Source organism: Heterodontus francisci, chromosome 10 (assembly GCF_036365525.1).
Source record: "Heterodontus francisci isolate sHetFra1 chromosome 10, sHetFra1.hap1, whole genome shotgun sequence".
NCBI classification, from domain to species: Eukaryota; Metazoa; Chordata; class Chondrichthyes; order Heterodontiformes; family Heterodontidae; genus Heterodontus; species Heterodontus francisci.
The window spans coordinates 87,499,858-87,521,346 of record NC_090380.1 but is presented as its reverse complement, the minus strand read 5'-3'; the positions used below and the strand labels follow the sequence as shown (position 1 = coordinate 87,521,346).

The 21,489-nt window shown below is 43.2% G+C and overlaps 1 protein-coding gene across 1 annotated transcript in view; it reads right to left on the bottom strand.

The window, feature by feature from the left end:
• impg2a (interphotoreceptor matrix proteoglycan 2a) overlaps positions 1 to 21,489 on the bottom strand; it is a 98,527-nt gene that overhangs the window by 9,695 nt on the left and 67,343 nt on the right. Inside the window, 1 exon segment of the mRNA XM_068039986.1 lies at positions 15,341 to 15,560. Within this exon segment, the coding sequence (XP_067896087.1) occupies positions 15,341 to 15,560 (220 nt within the window).

Sequence of the window (21,489 nt, the reverse complement as noted above, 5' to 3'; positions counted from 1 at the left end):
CACCATCACTAAGACCGCCTCATTCCTCCTTCATAACATCGCCCGACTTCACCCCTGCCTCAGCTCATCTGCTGCTGAAACCCGTTCACGCCTTTGTTACCTCTAGACTTTACTATTCCAATGCACTCCTGGTTAGTCTTCCATATTCTACCTTCCATAAACTGGAGGTCATCCAAAACTCTGCTGCCCGTGTCTTAACTTGCACCAAGTCTTGTTCACCTATCACCCCTATGCCCGCTGAACTACACTGGCTCCCGAACAAACAACATCTTGATTTTAAAATTTTCATCCTTGTTTTCAAATCCCTCCATGGCCTCGCCGCCGCCGCCCCCCCCCCCCCCCCCACTCCCTATCTCTGTAATCTCCTCCAGCCCCACAACTCTCCGAGATATCTGCGCTCATCTAATTCTGGCCTCTTGAGCCGATTTTAATCACTCCAACATTGGTAGCCGTGCCATCAGTTGCCTGGGCCCCAAGCTCCGGAATACCCTCCCTAGATGTCACTGCCTTTCCTTACTCCTTAAAATCTACCTCTTTGACCAAGCGTTTGGTCATCTGACCTAATATCTCCTTATGTGGCTCAGTACCATACTTTGTTTTATAATGCTATGAAGTGCCTTGGGCCATTTTATTACATTAAAGGTGCTATATAAATATAAGTTGTTGTTGTGTAATGGGCAATACTAGGATACTCAGTTATTCCACAAGGAGGACTTCTGAGCATATGAGGGAGAAACTCCTACATAGTTCTTAACAAAGAATAAACTCAATGCCCTATGGTTTTGTATTGTATATGCTGTTTACACCACAGTTTCAAATTGGTTCCAATTATTCTGAAGACAATTAAACTTATTTTTGATGTAATAATGAAACCGATATGGTATCGTGACATAAACAAAATGCTATTTGGGCAACAGCACCTGAAAATCTGGTGAGGGCCTTCTGTTCCCATTTTCCCACCTGAATCAATCTTCAAATAGGCCAGCAAATTGGCAGCTAAAACAGGAAGCTGCTAAAATATGTAAACAGGGGTCCTGTTGTCGAACCCTAATTTCAACGTTAAAGGATAAATGGACTAAGCTTGCAAGCTCCACTTTCTCCAGACATTGAGAAGCCTAACCGGTGATAAAGGAAGAAAGAGTTCTCAAACCCTCTCTCATGCCTTTCCCCCAATCCCCCAGACTCTGACACCACCACACTCCCCACCCCACACCAACACCATGGGCAGATGCTTCCACTCCAACAGGTCTTTACTTTGATTGCCAGCTAGCTGTATACCCTAGCTTATTTTTTATTCGTTCATGAGGTGTGGGCATCACTGACTAGGAAAGCATTTATTGCCCATCCCCAATTGCCCTCGAGAAGGTGGTGGTGAGCAGCCTTCTTAAAACGCTGCAGTCCTTGGGGTTTAGGTACACCAACAGTGCTGTTAAGAAGGGAGTTCCAGGATTTTGACCCAGCAACAGTGAAGGAACAGCAATATATTTCCAAGTTAGGATGGTGTGTGGCTTGGAGGGGAACTTGCAAGTGGTGGTTTCCCCATGCATCTGCTGCCCTTGTTCTCCTGGTTTAGAAGGTGCTCTCCAAGGAGCCTTGATGCGTTGCTGCAGTGCATCTTTTGATGATACACACTGCTGCCACTGTGTCAGTGATAGAAGGAGTGAATATTAAAGGTGGTATATGGGGTGCCAATCAAGCAGCCTGCTTTGTCCTCAATGGTTTCGAGCTGTTGGGGAACAAAGGGCTTAGTGAGAGGGAGGAACTGAAGGAAATCAGTATGAGTAGAGAAATGCTGTTGGGGAAATTGATGGGATTCAAGGCCGATAAATCCCCAGGGCCCGAAGGCATGCATCCCAGAGTACTTAAGGAAGTGGCCCTAGAAATAGTGGATGCATTGGTGGTCATCTTCCATGATTCTATAGACTCTTGAACAGTTCCTACAGATTGGAGGGTAACTAATGTAACCCCACTATTTAAAAAGGGAGGTAGAGAGAAAGCAGGGAATTATAGACCAGTCAGCCTGACGTCGGTAATGGGGAAAATTCTAGAGTCCATTATTAAAGATTTTATAGCAGAGCAGTTAGAGAACAGTGGTAGAGTACAGCAGAGTCAGCATGGATTTACGAAAGGGAAATCATGCTGGACAAATATACTAGAAATCTTCGAGGATGTAACTAGTAGAGTTGATGAGGGGGAACCAGTGGATGTAGTTTATTTGGACTTTCAGAAGGCTTTCGACAAAGTCCCATATAAGAGATAAGCGTATAAAATTAAAGCGCATGGGATTGGGGGTAGTGTATTGTGATGGATAGAAAATTGGTTGGCAGACAGGAAACAAAGAGTAGGGATAAATGGGTCTTTTTCCGAATGGCAGGCAGTGACTAGTGAGGTACCACAGGGATCGGTGCTAGGACCCCAGCTATTCACAATATATATTAATGATTTAGATGAGGGATCTAAGTGTAACATCTCCAAATTTGCAGATGACACAAAACTGGGTGGGAGGGTGAGTTGTGAGGAGGGTGCAGAGAGGTTGCAGAGTCATTTGGACAAGTTGAATGATTGGGCTAATGCATGGCAGATGCAGTATAATGTGGATAAATGTGAGGTTATCCACTTTGGGAGCAAAAACAGGAAGGCAGATTATCTGAACGGCTATAAACTGAGAGAGGGTTATATGCAGCTAGACCTGGGTGTTCTCATACACCAGTCGCTGAAGGTAAGCTTGCAGGTGCAACAGGCGGTAAAAAAGGCAAATGGTATGTTGGCCTTCATAGCGAGAGGATTCAAGTGCAGGAGCTGGGATGTCTTGCTGCAATTATACAGAGCCTTGGTGAGGCCACACCTGGAATATTGTGTGCAGTTTTGGTCTCCTTATCTGAGGAAGGATGTTCTTGCTATAGAGGGAGTGCAGCGAAGGTTTACCAGACTGATTCCTGGGATGGCGAGACTGGAGTATAAGGAGAGATTGAGTCGGTTAGGATTATATTCGCTGGAGTTCAGAAGAGTGAGGGGGGGATCTCATAGAAACCTATAAAATTCTAACAGGACTTGACAGGGTAGATGCAGGAAGGATGTTCCCGATGGTGGGGGAGTCCAGAACCCAGGGGTCATAGTCTAAGGATATGGGGTAAACCTTTCAGGCCTGAGATGAGGAGAGATTTCTTCACCCAGAGAGTGGTGAGCCTGTGGAATTTGCTACCACAGAAAGCAGCTGAGGCCAAAACATTGTATGTTTTCAAGAAGGAGTTAGATATAGCTCTTGGGTTGAAAGGAATCAAAGGGTATGGGGGGAAAGCGGGAACAGGTTACTAAGTTGGATAATCAGCCATGATCATAATGAACGGTGGAGCAGGCTCGAAGGGCCGAATGGCCTACTCCTGCTCCTATTTTCTATGTTTCTATGAGCTTTTTGAGTGTTGTTGGAGCTGCATCCATCCAGGCAAGTGGAGAGTATTCCATCACACTCCTGACTTGTGCCTTGTAGATAGTGGACAGGCTTTGGGGAGTCAGGAGGTGAGTTACTTGCTGCAGGATTCCTAGCCTCTGAACTGCTCTTGTAGCCATGGTATTTACCTGGCCGTTCCCTTTCAGTTTCTGGTCAATGGTAACCCCCAGGATGTTGATAGTGGGGGGAATCAGCAATCGTAATGCCATTGAATGTCAAGGGGACATGGTTAGATTCTCTCGTTTGAGATACTCATTGCCTGGCACTTGTGTGGCACGATGCTGGATGATTTTCCTCTTCCCCAGACCTACGACCTGCAGAGGTGCCCTTTTTGACACTTGCAACTTACTGAGTAAATGTTAACAAGGCCCAAACTAGAAAATAGTTTGCACCTTCCAACTGCTGTATTGAACAAACCATGAGTATGCCGCCAATTGCCAGTCGCCTTAAATGTATACCCTCTGGTTACCGACTTTTCAGCCATTAAAAACGATGTATCCTTGTTTACTCCATCAAAAGCATTTAGGATTTTGAACACCTCTCCAAAATATCATCTATCAAACCCCAGCTTCTCCAGTCTCTCCAAATAACTGACATCCCTCAATCCCTGGTAACATTCTAGTAAATCACTCTGCACCCCTCTAATGCCTTAACATCTTTCCTGAAGTGTGGTGCCCAGAATTGAACACAATACACCAGCTGAGGCCTAACCAGTGTTGCATAAAGATTTAACATAATTTCCTTGCTTTTGCACTTTATTCTTCTATTTATAAAGCCAAGGATCCCACATACTTTTTTAAAAAATAAAACAGCCTCAATTTACCCTGCCACCTTCAAAGATTGGTGTTGTTATGAGTGCTTCCACCTTTTTGTTAAACTTTGAGAATTTATGTTTTAAAACTGCAAAGGAATCAATGGATGTGGGGGTTTTTCAAGGTCACTGAGAGGTTTGAATTGTAAACAGCTACTGAAAGGCACCTGTCTTCAAATAATTACCCAGCAGGGGTTGTTTTTGACTTGGGAAGACGTTTACAGAGAAGTGACAGGTCAAGATTTATAGTGGTCACTAGGCTTGACTTCTGGAATGTTTTTGGTTTCACTCTGAATTGTTACAAAAGGCAGTTGGGGATGAACCGTGGTTTAAAAAGGAGTTGGAGAAAACTTGCCAAGAAGAACAAACCACCTCAACTCAGTCTGTTGCAGCAGTTTGGAAAAAAACTGCCAGTTTTCCATCACTCGAGGAGCTGAAAAGCAAATGTAAGAAGCAGACTGAAACTGTGGCTGCATTCCTCATGTAAGGCCTGTGTCTGAAACCTTGTTGCCGCATTTCCTGGAAGCCTACCCAAACTGATCTTCAACATCACCTGAAAAGAACTGTGCTAGGAAGATCCCAGTGACAGCCGTCTATACGTATTTGGGATGCCAAACCAAAACAAAGGACATCTTTCCATATCTTCTCTTTCTTCTTCGAGAATGAGCAAGTATTTTGTCTGCTTTTTTAATTGTAATAGAGCTCCAAAATGCAAATCCCTTTATTTTTCTGGTTAACAAGTGTATGTGTGCGTGGTATGTGAGGGGCCAAGGTAAAAAGGGAACTTTAATATTTCAATCTGTGTATTTATTCTTTACTTCATTACTGGCTAAGACTTGTTTTGTAATACCAGAGAAAAATTACGGCACAGAAGGAGGCCATTCAGCCCGTCATGTCTGTGCCTGCCGGAAAAAAAACTAGCCACCCAATCTAATCCCACCTTCCAGCACCTGGTCCATAGCCTTGCCAGTTACAGCATTTCAGGTGTATGTCCAGGTACATTTTACAACAATTGGGGGTTTCTGTATCCACCACCATTAGTGAATTCCAGACACCCACCAGCCTCTGGGTGAAAAAGCTTTTCTTCACGTCCCCTCTAATCTTTCTACCAATCACCTTAAATCTGTGCCCCCTGGTAATTGGCCTCTCCACTAGGGGAAACAGGTCCTTCCTGTTTACTCTATCTAGGCCCCTCATACACCTCAATTAAGTCACCCCTCAGCCTCCTCTGTTCTAAAGAAAACAACCATAGCCTATCCAACCTTTCCTCATAGCTGCAACTTTTGAGCCCTGGCAACATTCTTGTAAATCTCCTCTGTACTCTCTCCAGAGCAATTATGTCCTTTCTGTAATGTGACCAAAACTGTACGCAATACTCCAACTGTGGCCTAACCAGCATTTTATACAGTTCCAGCATTATATCGCTGCTTTTGAATTCTATACCTCGGCCAACAAAGGAAAGCATTCCATATGCCTTCTTCACCACTCTATCTACCTGTCCTGCCACCTTCAGGCACCTCGGGACATGCACTCCAAGGTCTCTCACTTCTTCTACCCCTCGCAATATCCTCCCATTTAATGTGTGTTACCTCATTTTATTTGCCCTCCCCAAATGCATTATCTCACACTTTTCTGGATTGAATTCCATTTGCCACTTTTCCGCCCACTCAACCAAACCATTGATATCTTTCTGGAGTCCACAGCTATTCTCTTCACTATCAACTACACGGTCAATTTTTGTGTCATCAGCAAATTTCCCAATCATTTAAGTCCAAATCATTAATATATACCATAAACAGCAAGGGACCCAACACTGAGCCCTGTGGATCGCCATTGGAAACAGCTTTCCATTCACAAAAACATCCGTTGACTACTACCCTTTGTTTCCTGTCACTGAGCCAATTTTGGATCCAACCTGCCATATTCCCCTATATGCCATGGCTTTCATTTTACTGACCAATCTGTCATGTGGGACCTTGTCAAATGCCTTACTTATGTCCAAGTAGACCACATCCACTGCACTACCTTCATCAATCCTTCTTGTTACTTCCTCAAAAAATTCAATTAAGTTGTAAGACATGGCCTTCCCTCAACTTCCATGCTGAACTTCCCTGATTAATCTGTGCCTTTCTAAGTCGCAATTTATCCCATCCCTCAGAATAGATTCTAACGATTTACCCACCACCGAGCTCAGACTGACCGGCCTATAATTATTTGGCCTATCCCTCACACCCATTTTAAACAATGGTACAACATTCACAGACCTCCAATCATCTGGTACCTCTCATGTGTCTAGTGAGGATTTGAAGATGATCCTCAAGCATCCATTATTTTCTCCCTGGCTTCCTTTAACAACCTGGGATGCAATCCATCCGGCCCTGGTGATTTATCCATTTTCAAGGATGTCAGACCCTCTAGTACTTCCTCTCTCATTATGCTCATCATATCTAATATTTCACATTCCTCCTCTTTAACTACAATATCTACATCAACCCTCTCCTTTGTGAAGACAGAGACAAAAAACTCATTAAGAACCCTGCCCACATCATCTGCATTCACGCATAAGTTCCTCTGTACATCTCTGATAGGCCCGACCCTTTCCTTCGTTATCCTCTTACTCTTAATGTATTGATCTTTGGGTTTTCCTTGATTTTACTTGCCAATAACTTTTCATGTACTCCTCTAGGCTTTCTGAAGTATTAAGATTTTTGCGATCGTCATAAGCTTTCCTTTTCAGCTTTAACGTACCCTGTGAGCTTCTAAATAACCAGAGGGCTCTAGATTTGGCAGTACCACCCTCTATCTTTGTGGGGACACGCCTACACTGTGTCTGTAGTATCTCGCTTTTGAGTGCCTCCTGAGGTTTGCCACTGATTTTCCTTCAAGAAGCTGTATCCAGTCCACTTTCACCAGGTCACTTCTCAGTTTCTTAAAATTTGTCTTCCTCCAATTTGGAACTTTTACTCCTGTTTTATCTTTGTCCTTTTCCATGATTATGCTAAAACTTACTGTATTATTGTCACTATCTCCAAAATGGTCACCCACTGTTACTTCCTCCACTTGCCCAGCTTCATTACTGAAGACTAAATCTAGAATTGCGCCCCCTCTTGTTGGGCTTGTTACGTGCTGGCTAAAAAAGTTCTCTTGAATGTAGTTCAAGCATTTTGTCCCCTCTGTGCTCTTCACACTGTTTGTATCCCAGTTGATATTGGGGGTAGTTGAAACCCCCAACTATTATTGCCCTATAAACTGATAATTTTGTTGTTTATTGAAGAAACCTGATTTGCTGTGTTTTATTCTAGGATAAAAAAAGAGTCTATGATTGACCGTACCGGTAAGTGGCAAAAAATTAAAATATGTGTTGTGACCTGTGAAGAAGTGGAACTAGAATAAACAGTGCCTCAGTCATAACAGTGTACATACATCCCCAGGTCTCTGTTTCTGCAACCCCTTCAAAATTATACCACTTTGTTCACATTGCCTCTCCTACCAAATTGTATCACTTTTCACTTCTCTGCATTAAATTTCATCTGCCCTTTATCCATCCATTTCACCAGTCTATGTTCTCCTGAAGTCTATTCCTACCTTCCTTATTTACCACATTTCTGAGTTTTGTATCATCTGCAAACTTTAAAATGATGCTCTAAATGACCAAGTCCAGGTCATTAGTATGCATCAAAAAGAGCAGTGGGCCTCCTACCAACCACTGTGGAACACCACTGTATACGTCCCTCCTGCCTGAAAATCAACTCGGCTGTCTGTCCTTTAGACAATTTCATAACTATGGTGACACTGTCTCTTTAATCCCAGGGACTTTAATTTTGCTAACAAGTTTATTGTGTCATACTTTGTCAAAAGCCTTTTGAAAGTCTGTACACTCATCAACTGCACTATCAACCATCTCTGTTACTTTGTCAAAAAAGTCAATCAAATCAATCAAGCACAATTTGCCTTTAATAAATCCAGGTTGCCTTTCATTTATTAGCCCACACATTTCCAAATTCTTATTAATTTTGTCTTGGATTATTGTCTTTAAAAGATTCCCATCTCCAAAATTACATTGACTGGGCAGTAGTTGCCGAGTTTATCCCTCTTCCATTTTCTTTTTAAAAAGGATGCAACATTTGCAATCTTCCAATCTTCTGGCACCACCCTCAATCCAAGGAGAATCGGAAGACTGTGGCCAGAACCTCCAGAGTTTACACCCTCCTTCAGTAGCCTGTCCAGATCAGATGACTTTTCTACTTTGAGACTGCCAAACTTTTCAGTGCTTCCTCTTCATCTGTTTTTATCTCATCCAATTTCTCTACTAATTTCTCCTTTACTACTGCACTGGCCACATCCTCCTTGAGTGAAGACAGATGTAAAGTGCTCATTTAGTAGCTCAGCCATTCCTTCTGTTTTCACAAGATTATCTCCTTTTTGGTCCTAATCGACCCCACCCTTCCTTTGACTGTGAGAACAGAAAGTGTTGGAAATACTCAGCTGGTCTGGCAGCATCTGTGTAGAGAGAAACAGAGTTAACGTTTCAGGTCTGTGACTCTTCATCAGAACTGGCAAAAGTTAGAAATGTAACAGTCTTTGAGCAAGTGAAAGTGGGGGGGGGGGTGCGAGGTGGAGGGAAAGAAGAACAAGAATGAAGGACTGTGATAGGACAGAGGGAGGAGAGATTAAATGACAGATATGTCATGGAACAGAATACAAATGGAGTGCTAAATACTTGCAGCGAAAGACAAAGCATGAGTCCAGAGAGAGTGCTAATGGCAGAATAATGAAAAGCTCAGTATGAAAGCAAAAACATGAAAAATAAGTTTAAAACTAGCACATGGTTAAAAATAAAAAATATATCTATATATAAAAAAAATAATGGGGCTCATGTTCTGAAAATATTGAAATCAATATTGAGGCCAGAAGGCTGTAGAGTGCCTAATCGGAAAATGAAGTGCTGTTCCTTGAGCTTGCATTGATGTTCACTGGAACACTGCAGCAGCTGATGACTGAAATGTGGGCATGAGAACAAGGTGGTGAATTAAAATGGCAAGCAACTGGAAGCTTGGGATCACGCTTGCGAATCGAGTGGAGGTGCTCTTCAAAGCAGTCACCCAATTTTTTCTCTTCCTTTCAGGTGTTAAGGAATGCAAGCTCCAGCAACTCATAGATATCAACACCCCTCCAGATCTTTCTTCCCCTTCCATCTGACCCCATTCTTTCTCCTAATCTCACCCCTTGCTGTGTATTGCCTCCGACCTTCCCCTCTCTGACGTTGAACGATCTGTACTTAGCAAAGGACTCAGTTTTATATTCTTACGCCCCCACCTCAATGAATTTCATGCTCGACATGATGTTGAGCTTTTCTTCCATCACCTTTGCTTCCAGTCTCACTTCTTTGGCCAGGAGTCCTTCCCCTGACTAGCAGACCCATTCATCTACCTCCAGTACTCTCCTCCCAACTGGACCCCTCCCTCTGGCCTCTTACCCACTCTTGATATTTTCATTGAAAACTGTTGACGTGACATTGGCCTTCTTAATTTCTCTGCCCCCCTCACTCATTCTAACCTCTCTCCCTCTGAACTTGCTACACTTGTTCTCTCAGGTCTAACCCTGACATTGTGATCAAACCCGCTGACAAGGGTGTACTGTTGTTGTCTGGCGCACCGACCTCTACCTTGCAGAGGTTGAGTTCCAACTCTCAGACACTTCTTCATACCTCCCCCTGGACCATGACCCCACCACTGAACATCAAGCCACTGTCTCCAGGACTGTCACTGATCTCATCTCCTCTGGAGATCTTACCTCTACAGCTTCCCACCTCATAGTCGCAACCCCAAACAGCCCGCTTCTATCTTCTTCCCAAAATCCACAAACAGGAATGTCCTGTTAGACCAGTGTTGTCCAACCTTTTCGTATGGGGAGCCACATTACAATTTTTTCTTACACGGGGGGTGCCAGTGAGACAATTTCGGAAAGATAAAGGTATTAAAATTTATCTTACTATTAATCAAAACAGCAACCAAATGTACATTTTTGTGAAGAAGCTTTAAATGAGAATCTACTTTATTGACTTACTTTCTCGTCACTATGTTGGACACTGATTTAGTGAGATACCTGGCAATTTTTGCTTGCACAAGTAGTCAATGTTTTCCCACACATTTTTTGCAGTGATGCGGAGTATTCCAGATAAATGTCATTCTGTCTCCGCACCCCCCTGCCCCCTTTCCCTTTCTCTCTTAACCTTGCTCTGTCCACCTCTCTCTCTGCCCCTCTTTCCCTCTCTCTCTGCCCCCTTTCTCTGTCTGACGGTTGCAGAGAGCGGGAATGCTCAGCAGATGGCTGAATTTTTTTTTGAATTGCAAGTCCGTTTCACAGCTGACATACTAACATCCGGAACAGCCGTTGCCCAACTTCGAACAGATTTGGGGTTTTCTGGTGGGCTTTTAAAAAACCCTGAAACTTCCCAAAGTTGGTAACAACAGTTCCTGATGTCAGCAACTGGCAGCTGTGAAACTGACAAGAGATTTTTTTTTAAAAAGCTGGTCTGCAAGAAGATGCCAGTGGGAAACTTCTCATCTCCAGTCATGGACCCCTGGTGAGGATGAGGAATTGCCCCAGGTACAGTTTAAATCCCCGGGATGGATCCTGGCCCGTGGGCCGTATGTTAGACAACCCTGTGGTAGACCCATCATTTCAGCCTGTTCCTGCCCCACTGAACTTGGTTCCTCCTATTTTTATTCTATTTTTTCTCCCCTTGTCCAGTCTCTTCCCACCTACATCTGTGACTCTTCTGATGCCCTACGTCATTTCAACAGTTTCCAGTTTTCTGGCCCTAACCACCTCCTATTTACCATGGACATCCAATCTCTCTACACTTCCATCCCCCACCAGGACAGTCTGAGGGCCCTCTGCTTCTTCCTTGAACAGAGGCCCAACCAGTCCCCATCCACCACCACCCTCATCTGCCTGGTTGAACTTGTTCTTACATTGAACAACTTCTCCTTCAACTCCACTCACTTCCTCCAAATAAAAGGTGTTGTTATGGGTACCTGTATGGGTCCTAGTTATGCCTGTCTTTTTGTGGGGTATGTCGAACATTCCTTGTTCCAGTCCTACTCACGCCACCTCGCCTAACTCTTTTTCTGGTATATTGATGACTGTATAGGTGCTGTTTCCTGTCCTCGCCCCGAACTGGAAAGCTTCATCAACTTTGCTTCCAATTTTCAACCTTCTCTCACGTTCCCATGTTCCATCTCCGACACTTCCCTTTCTCGACTTCTGTGGCTCCATCTCTTGGGATAGGCTGTCTACTAGTATTCATTCTAAGCCCGCCGACTCCCATACCTACCTTGACTACACTTCCTTACATCCTGCCTCCTGTAAGGATTCCATTCATTCTCCCAGTTTCTCCATCTCCGACGCATCTGTTCTGATGATGCGACCTTCCACAACAGCGCCTCTGATATGTCTTCCTTTTTCCTCAACCGAGGATTCCCCCCCACTGTGGTTGGCTGGACCCTCGACCGTGTCCAACCCATTTCCTGCACTTCTGCCCTCACCCCTTCCTCTCCCTCCCAGAACTGCAACAGGGTTCCCCTTGTCCTCGCTTTCCACCCCATCAGCCTCCACCATTTCCGCCACCACCAACTTGATGCCACCACCAAACACACCTTCCCCTCCACCGTCAGCATTCCGAAGGGATCGTTTCCTTAGCAGCACCCTGGTCCAATCCTCTGTCATCCCCGACACCTCGTCCCCTTCCCACTGCACCTTCCCATGCAATTGCAGGTGGGGTAATACCTGTCCTTTTACCTCCTCACCATCCAAGGCCCCAAACACTTCTTCCAGGTGAAGCAGTGATTTACTTGTACTTCTTTCAATTTAGTATACTGTATTCGCTGCTCACAGTGCAATCTCCTCTATATTGGGGAGACCAAACATAGATTGGATGACTGCTTTACAGAACACCTCCCCTCGGTCTGCAAGCATGATCCTGAGCTTCTGGTTGCTTGCCATTTTAATTCACCACCTTGTTCCCATGCCCACATTTCTGCACTCGGCCTGCTGCAGTGTTCCAGTGAACATCAACGCAAGCTTGAGGGACAGCATCTTATCTTCCAATGAGGCACTTTACAGTCTTCTGGACTCAATACTAATTTCAATAATTTCAGACCATAAGCCCCATTATTTTTTGTTTATTTATGTTTTTATTTTATTTTTATATATATATTGCTTCTTTGTTAATTATTTATTTTTTAACCATGTGCTAGTCTTAAGCTTATTTTTCATGTTTTTGCTTTCAGACAGAGCTGTTCATTATTCTGCCATTAGCACTCTCTCTGGACTCATGCTTTGTCTTTCGCTGCGACTATTTAGCACTCCATTTGTATTCTGTTCCATGACATATCTGTCATTTAATCTCTCCTCCCCTCCCTCTGTCCTATCACAGTCCTTCCCTTCTTGTTCTTCTTCCCTCCCCCCACTTTCACTTGCTCAAAGACTGTTACATTTCTAACTTTTGCCAGTTCTGATGAAAGGTCACAGACCTGAAATGTTAGCTCTCTTTCTCTCTACACAGATGCTGCCAGACCTAACTATTTCTGGCACTTCCTGTTCTCATTTCAGAGTTCCAGCACCCGCAGCATTTTGCTCTTATTCTCTTCCTTTGACTACCCTTGACTTCCTATTTTTCAGCTGCTAGTAAATCATAAACTCTTCTATGTTTCTGTAAAATCAAACTGCAAACTCTTGAAAAGTTCAGAGGGAGAAACATTAAAAAGTAATGATTTTAGAAATCTCCTAGATAGAATAAAAGTGATTATGTGGATGGAAGGAGTTGGGAGGGTGAAAGATGCAAAATTCAGCTGCCAGCTTTGCGGTCCTGACCAATGCAATCAGAGTAACTGATCCTTTAAAGTAGCTGTTTATAAGCTTACAGGAACAAACATTGTCTGCCCTTCCTGCATTCCTGTGGTGGGAGGACACTGAAAATGTGGGCTATTAGGCAGGTGCTGGATATGTCCTGATCTTGCTTTGGTGATACTGCATGGCCTCAGAAGGGGACCCCCGACATCAGTGCTGAATTTTATTTCGGCAATGCGGTCCCGGTGACGGGGTGGACGTTTTGGGGGAGTGCGGAACAACTCCATCTTGGCCCTCTATTGGACCCCTGGCCATCAGAGCTTCCGACCCTTTAAGGGACAATATCCCGCCCCAAACGCTACCGTCCAATCAGAGGGCCAGCAGCTCAGCAGACCGAGTAGCACCATTGGGAGTGGTGGCCACTGCTGGTAAGGCAGGAGACCCAGGGCAGCGAAAATGGAGAAGGCCCCCGGCCCAAGGTAAGTGGGGTCAGGATTGGACGGGCCAGTCCCGGCAGACCCTGGCGAGGGAGTTGGGGTGGGGGTTGTTGGTGAGGGCGGGGGTGGCTCTGCCGCAGGGGGCCCTCCATGGGCCGTGGACGGCCCTCAGAGGAAGGACCACCCACCTGGCCATATGAGACCACCAGGTCTCAAAGGGCAGACAAAGGGCAGACTCCCCCTCCCAAAATTGAGCCCCATAGTTTTCTGTCTCTAGCGACAAACAGGTGCTCTTGATGTACCCTCTGTTGGATAATATTAATATGTTATATCCCTGTGAACAGTCAGAGTATCTGCTATTTGTTACTACTTCTTGATTTTCAATCCTAGTAAGTGGCAAGTTCTCAATTCTGTTGGTGGTTATATCTTACTGCACCTCGAAAAGAGTATTTCCTAACACTAACCATCTGGGACAAAGACCTCATGTAACGGGTCTTCAGCCAGCATCATATTCAAGAGCTAAGCATTTCCCAGGAGCGACAAATAAGAAACCTCTCTAGATGACTTCATACAGACATTTTTTTAAAAAACATTGCCACCTTTTATTTATCATCCAAGTCTTGGTGCGCTGTTTCTAAATGCTGTATTTTTGTATTTAGTAAATTCACAAAAAAAAAATTCATAAGAGAACTGTAAACATATTTAGCACTACTAAACCCTGGCTTCAATTCTATCTCTACATAATGCCTGTGAACTCTACAGAACCTTGGTTAATCACCCTACTGTTATGTAACTATTATCAGCATTGATACCAGGGATGAACATTAGAGAACCTGGATTACTTAAATCCTATTAATGATATAGTCAGGTAGTCAGACACGAACATCCAAAATATCAGCCTTCTAAACAGTTTACGTTAAAGCTGTTGTAGTCTATAAGATTGAAGGACCTAAGGATCCAGCTCCTATGGCATTTAGTGTGAACATGGTCCTTCTTTTCAAATTCTCGGTACCTTGTGGCACAGTCAGTCAGTACAGGAGAAGAATGTGTTTTGATACCAATGACAACATTTTTATATCTCAAAGTCCTCACTAAATAAACAGAATTGAAAAGCGGTTTGCTGGTGACTTTCATGTGGCCACAGAATGCGTTTGTTCTCATTGAAAGCATAAAAGAAAAAGAGAAAATATGAATCCAAAATTATTCAAAGTGTTATCAATTAGGATATACATGAAGTGTTAAATTTGGATGCATTTCATTCCCATTTCAAATTTGTTGCTTATTTCTAATCTATATGTTTATATTCATCTGTACGTCTGTTGAACCATGCATGCCATGCTGATCACATAACTTTCATATGTAATATTACATAGTTCTATATCATAAACCAGGAGATATATATGTGTTATGCTATTATTTGTTTTCCTTATCTGATTTTCAACAATGACAAAACAAAATAGGAAATAGGTAGCAAACAGCTAAAATGGAAGCAGTGTTTGACTTCTAAAAGAACAGACCTCCAATAGGTCATGTTCAAGTTCATCAATTGAACATTTGACAGGGTGAGTTACATAAAACTTAGCCAAGCAACTCAACAATGCACTGCTTTGGAGCAAGATGGATGAAACCATTGATATTATCACCCACGGCCACAGCTTCTGTTTACTGGTCATGCTTTAGAATTGGTCATGGTTACAAGGATATCATGGTTCAGAACATTCCCATGTATCCAAATGTAGACACAAAAAGAAACATTCAGGAAACAAATGTAAAACAGTAGAAATAGTTTACCTGACTCGACATCCAGAGAAAATCTATCAATGGCAAGGTTCATAGTTTGGTATGCTGTGTTGCAGAAATCATCCAGGATTAGGTAAACTGCATTGGTAACATCCTGTGGAACAGGCTTTGCAAACTTCATGCGGCTGTTCACAATGATGCTACCATTTCTGAAGTTTAGGATTTCAAGATGCTTAAAGTCAGTCAGATTAGATTGCAGATAGGGAACAAGCTAGAAAAAAAAAGCAAGCAAAACTCACTTTATAAATTTAATTGCATTACACACTAGATTTCCATTTATTATGCATTTTGCTCACTGCCATGTCTTTTCCAAAGTCTCACATTTTTCCAAAAGGGGAGAACATGTTTGATAAACCCTAGAGAATCCTTTGCAAAGGTAGTGGACACGGTGGATGTGGGAAAGTGGATGCAATGTACATGGACTTTAGGAAAGCCTTTGACAAGAAGATTATTAGAAGATATTAAGGGGTACAGAAGAGGGTGGAGAGAAACCTGGATTAAAAATTGATTAAAAGAGATAAAACAGAGCTTAGAACTTATGGGCAGAATTTCTGAGTGATTGGAGGAAGGTAGTGGAACTTAAATGATTTGAAGATAGGTTTAGAGTGGCTGAGGTCAAAACTTTCAAATTATACCTAATAAGCGGCACAGTTTATTCCTGAGAAGACCACAGACAACTACAAAGGGAGGTTGATAAAGTGGGGGAAATCAGCAAAAAAGTGGCAGATGGAATTCGACTTCAGTAAGTGTGAGGTGTTGCGTCTTCACAGAATCACAGAATAATACAGTGCAGAAGAGGACCTTCGGCCCATCTAGTCTGCACCGATGCATTAAAGAACCTGACCTGTCTACCTAATCCCATTTGTCAGCACTTGAATGTTATGACGTGCCAAGTGCTCATCCAGGTAGTTCTTAAAGGATGTGAGGCAACCTGCCTCTACCACCCTCCCAGGCAGTGCATTCCAGACCGTCATCACCCTCTGGGTAAAAAAATTCTTCCTCAAATCCCCCTTAAACCTCCCACCCCGCACCTTAAACTTGTGACCCCTCGTAACTGACCCTTCAACTAAGGGGAACAGCTGCTCCCTATCCACCCTGTCCATGCCGCTCATAATCTTGTACACCTCGATCAGGTCACCCCTCAATCTTCTCTGCTCCAGTGAAAACAACCCAAGCCTATCCAACCTCTCTTCATAGCTTAAATGTTCCATCCCAAGCAACATCCTGGTGAATCGCCTCTGCACCCCTTCCATTGCAATCACATCCTTCCTATAATGTGGCGACCAGAATTGCACACAGTACTCCAGCTGTGGCCTTATCAAAGTTCTGTACAACTCCAACATGACCTCCCTGCTTTTGTAATCTATACCTCGATTGATAAAGGCAAGTGTCCCATATGCCTTTTTCACCACCCTATTAACCTGCCCTTCTGCCTTCAGAGATCTATGGACAAACACGCCAAGGTCCCTTTGTTCCTCGGAACTTCCCAGTGTCAGGCCATGCATTGAATACTTCCGTGTCACATTACTCCTTCCAAAGTGTATCACCTCACACTTTTCAAGGTTAAATTTCATCTGCCACTTTTCTGCCCATTTGACCATCCCATCTATATCTTCCTGTAACGTAAGACACGCCACCTCACTGTTAACCACTCGGCCAATCGTTGCGTCATCCGCGAACTTACTGATCCTACCCCCCACATAGTCATCTATGCCGTTTATATAAATGACAAACAATAGGGGCCCCAGCACAGATCCCTGTGGTACGCCACTGGACACTGGCTTCCAGTCACAAACAGCCGTCTGTCATCACTCTGTCTCCTACAGCTAAGCCAATTTTGAATCCGCCTTATCAAGTTACCCTGTATCCCATGTGCATTTGTTTACTTGATAAGTCTCCCATGTGGGACCTTGTCAAAGGCTTTGCTGAAATCCATGTAAACTACATCAACTGCACTACCCTCATCTACACACCTGGTCACATGCTCAAAAAATTCAATCAAATTTGTTAGGCATGACCTCCCTCTGACAAAGTCCTGCTGACTATTCCTAATCAAATTTTGCCTCTCCAAGTGGAGATAGATTCTCTCCTTCAGTATTTTCTCCAATAGTTTCCCTACCACTGATGTGAAACTCACTGGTCTATAGTTCCCTGGTTTATCTCTACAACCTTTCTTAAATAGTGGGACCACATTAGCTGTTCTCCAGTCCTCTGGCACCTCCCCCGTGGCCAGAGAGGAATTACAAATTAGGGTCAGAGCCCCTGCAATCTCCACCCTCGCCTCCCACAGCATCCTGGGACACAAATCATCTGGACCTGGAGATTTGTCCACTTTTAAGCCTTCCAAAACCTCCAATACCTTGTCACTCCCTATGACAATTAGCTCAAGAACCTCAGTCTCTCTCTCTCTCTCTAAGTTCCATATCTACATCCTCACTCTCTTGGGTGCAGAGAGATGTGAAGTATTCATTCACCACCCAACCAATATCCTCTGGCTCCACCCACAAAATTCCCCCTTGGTCCCTAATGGGTCCTACTCTTTCCCTGGTTATCCTCTTCCCATTGATATACTTATAGAATATCTTGGGATTTTCTCTTTTACCAGCCAGAGCTTTCTCATATCCCCTCTTAGCTCTACTAATTGCTTTCTTAAGCTCCATCCTACACTTTCTGTACTCCACTAATGCTTCCATTGATTTGCTCTCCATGTATTTGCTAAAAGCCTCTCTTTTCCTTCTGATTGTACCCTGAATGTTTCTGGTCATGCATGGTTCTCTGGGCTTGTTGCTCCTACCCATTACCCTGGAGGGAACATGTTGGGCCGGTACCCTCCCCATTTCCTTTTTGAATGCCCCCCAGTGCTCTTCTGTAAATTTCCCGACAAGCAACACTTTCCAGTCTATCTTGGCCAGATCCTGCCTTATTTTACTAAAATTCGCTTTCCCCCAATCCAAAAACTTTTTTTGCAACTTGTCTATTTCTTTCTCCATAACAAGCTTAAATTGTACCATAAAAGCAAAATACTGCGGATGCTGGAAATCTGAAACAAAAACAAGAAATGCTGGAATCACTCAGCAGGTCTGGCAGCATCTGTGGAAAGAGAAGCAGAGTTAACGTTTCGGGTCAGTGACCCTTCTTCGGAAGGTTCCGAAGAAGGGTCACTGACCCGAAACGTTAACTCTGCTTCTCTTTCCACAGATGCTGCCAGACCTGCTGAGTGATTCCAGCATTTCTTGTTTTTGTTTTAAATTGTACCATGTTGTGGTCGCTATCACCAAAATGCACCCCCACCAGCACATCAACCACCTTGATTAAAAAGAAAACAGAAGAAATTATATTCTGAACAGAAGTAGGTTTGGTACTGAACAAAGAATTTTAACAGCTCTTTTCTGTTGGTATTATATTTCTGGCATAATTGGAATTTCTTTTATTTAAAATGACTGGTGAAAATTCAATTTTTTTTAATGGATTTGGCCAGTTGCATCTCAGACAGCTGTATGAGGAACTCACTGCTCTGTGGCAAAGTTGGTATATAGTGAACAATATATCTAACAGTCTACATGCAATCAAACCCAATCATTGTATTCAGTGAGAAACAACTATCCTAAATTTTCTTTATTGTTTCAAGACATGTTGATCTACACAAAATGCTGAGCCATTAGGGGAATCGTGATAAAGGCAAAACTCCGTCAATGCAAGATCTACAAAAACATATAGCAATTTCAATACACTGCCATCTCACCTCACAAAATGCTAAATCTTTTAAATGATCAGTTGCTTTACTTGATAGGAAATAGCCAGTAAATGAAAGAAGTCTCTTGACATAAATCACAGTGCTTATTGCCACGTTTCAGTTCTGGCAGAGTCTAGATTCATTCGGTGAACTGGAACTTTTCTTGTCCATGGACAATATCTAATTTTGAAGGCCTACCAAGAGATAAATCTGACTATTTCATCCTAAAGATCTGTTGCTAGTCCAATTTTTAAAAGATCCCCATTCTAAAAATGGAATATGAATCTCATGTCAACTGATTCTAATTTTGCAGGATTTATTTTTTGAAGTAATGTGCCTTTTGCATTTTGGTGCCTCAACTATGAGATTCCTAAAATCGATGATTGTGTACGCACCGGTAAGTTGATTTACCATTCGCATTTTTGGTGCATTACTTAACCTCCAAAACAAATAGTACTAGCTTGTACTCATTAGTGTGTTATTTTCCATCTTCATAAGGGACAAGAGATACATGGGAAGACCACATATTCTCCAGCGCGCAATTAGAAACCAGAAGAAGGGTAGAATTAATCCCCATTGCTAGTTAGAGTATGAGCAGATGGAGGGGGGGATGGGAGTGCTTTGTAAGAATGAAGTACTGTGGCAAGGTGTGATGCAGAGAAAGAGATGTCACAAGAAGTAATTATTACCTTGGTCAAAACAGTCAGAAAATTAAACTTTCTACTGTATTACATTTATTTGCTCAGAGTCTGTTGCAATGTTTGGTTTCGGACTCTCATCCTTTTGGAGGTAAACAGGATGTCCCTGTGACCCCCCTCCCTCCCATTTGCTCCAACAAGATCTCCACAGCAGCATTTGAAAATCCTGGTACCCTTGCCTGTGCTATAACAGAACCCCAGTTTCACCTCCCAGTGTGCATAACAAAAAACAGCGTTTTCATTTTAAGAGGTTGCACCTCACTTTAAAGATGCCCCCTCTCTCTACATTGTGACTGGGCCCACCTGAAATCCTGTCCCCTTTTGGCAAGTTGTCCATTTACACTGGAAAGATTGTGGAAGCTCACTTGTCATTGTTGAGTTTTATTAGCCAATCAAAATGAGTTAAAGTCTCTCACACATTTCATTGGGCGATCAGTCTAAATGTCCCCTTGATTCTACATCTGAAGTGAAAATCCATCCAATTGATGTTCGGTAACATTCAATGAATATCTGTCTCATATCAAACAGACTGTTTAAGTTTCAATTTAAATCAATCAGAAGGAAATAGTAGTTATGAGTACAAGATCAGAAAGATATAGATGACGTGCTCGAATTGGTTTATCTGACAGTGAAGGATCATCAAAAACTAAATGAACCAGAACTGTCTAGTCTGGAATTAGATGAGAAAAAGAGCAGCGTAGCAGTAATTAAATTTTATCTTGGGAGTAAAAGCTTAATTTTATTCCAAAAAAAGCAATCAATGGCAGGATTTCCCCAATTATTAGAAACATAGAAAATAGGAGCAGGGCCATTCGCCCCTTCTAGCCTGCTCCGCTATTCATTATGATCATGGCTGATCATCCAACTCAGTAACTTGTTCCCGCTTTCCCCCCATATCCTTTGATCTCTTTCGACCCAAGAGCGACATTTAACTCCTTGAAAACATACAATGTTCTGGCCTCAACTGGTCTCTGTGGTAGCGACTTCCACAGGTTCACCACTCTCTGGGTGAAGAAATTTCTTCTCATCTCAGTCCTGAAAGGTTTACCCCGTATCCTTAGACTATGACCCCTGGTTCTGGACTCCCCCACCATCGGGAACATCCTTCCTGCATCTACCCTGTCAAGTCCTGTTACAATTTTATAGGTTTCTATGAGATCCCCCCTCACTCTTCTGAACTCCAGCGAATATAATCCTAACCAACTCAATCTCTCCTCATACGTCAGTCCCGCCATCCCAGGAATCAGTCTGGTAAACCTTCGCTGCACTCCCTCTATAGCAAGAACACCCTTCCTCAGATAAGGAGGCCAAAACTGCACACAATATTCCAGATGCGGCCTCACCAAGGCCCTGTATAATTGCAGCAAGACATCCCCGCTCCTGTACTCAAATCCTCTTGCTATGGAGGCCAACATACATTTGCCTTTTTTACCGCCTGTTGCACCTGCATGCTTACCTTCAGCGACTAGTGTATGAGAACACCCAGGTCTCATTGCATATTCCCCTCTCTCAGTTTATAGCCATTCAGATAATAATCTGCCTTCCTGTTTTTGCTACCAAAGTGGATGACCTCACATTTATCCACATTATACTGCATCTGCCATGCATTTGCCCACTCACTAAACGTGTTCAAATTACTCTGAAGCGCCTCTGTATCCTCCTCACAACTCACCCTCCCAAGCAGTTTTTGTGTCATCTGCAAATTTGGA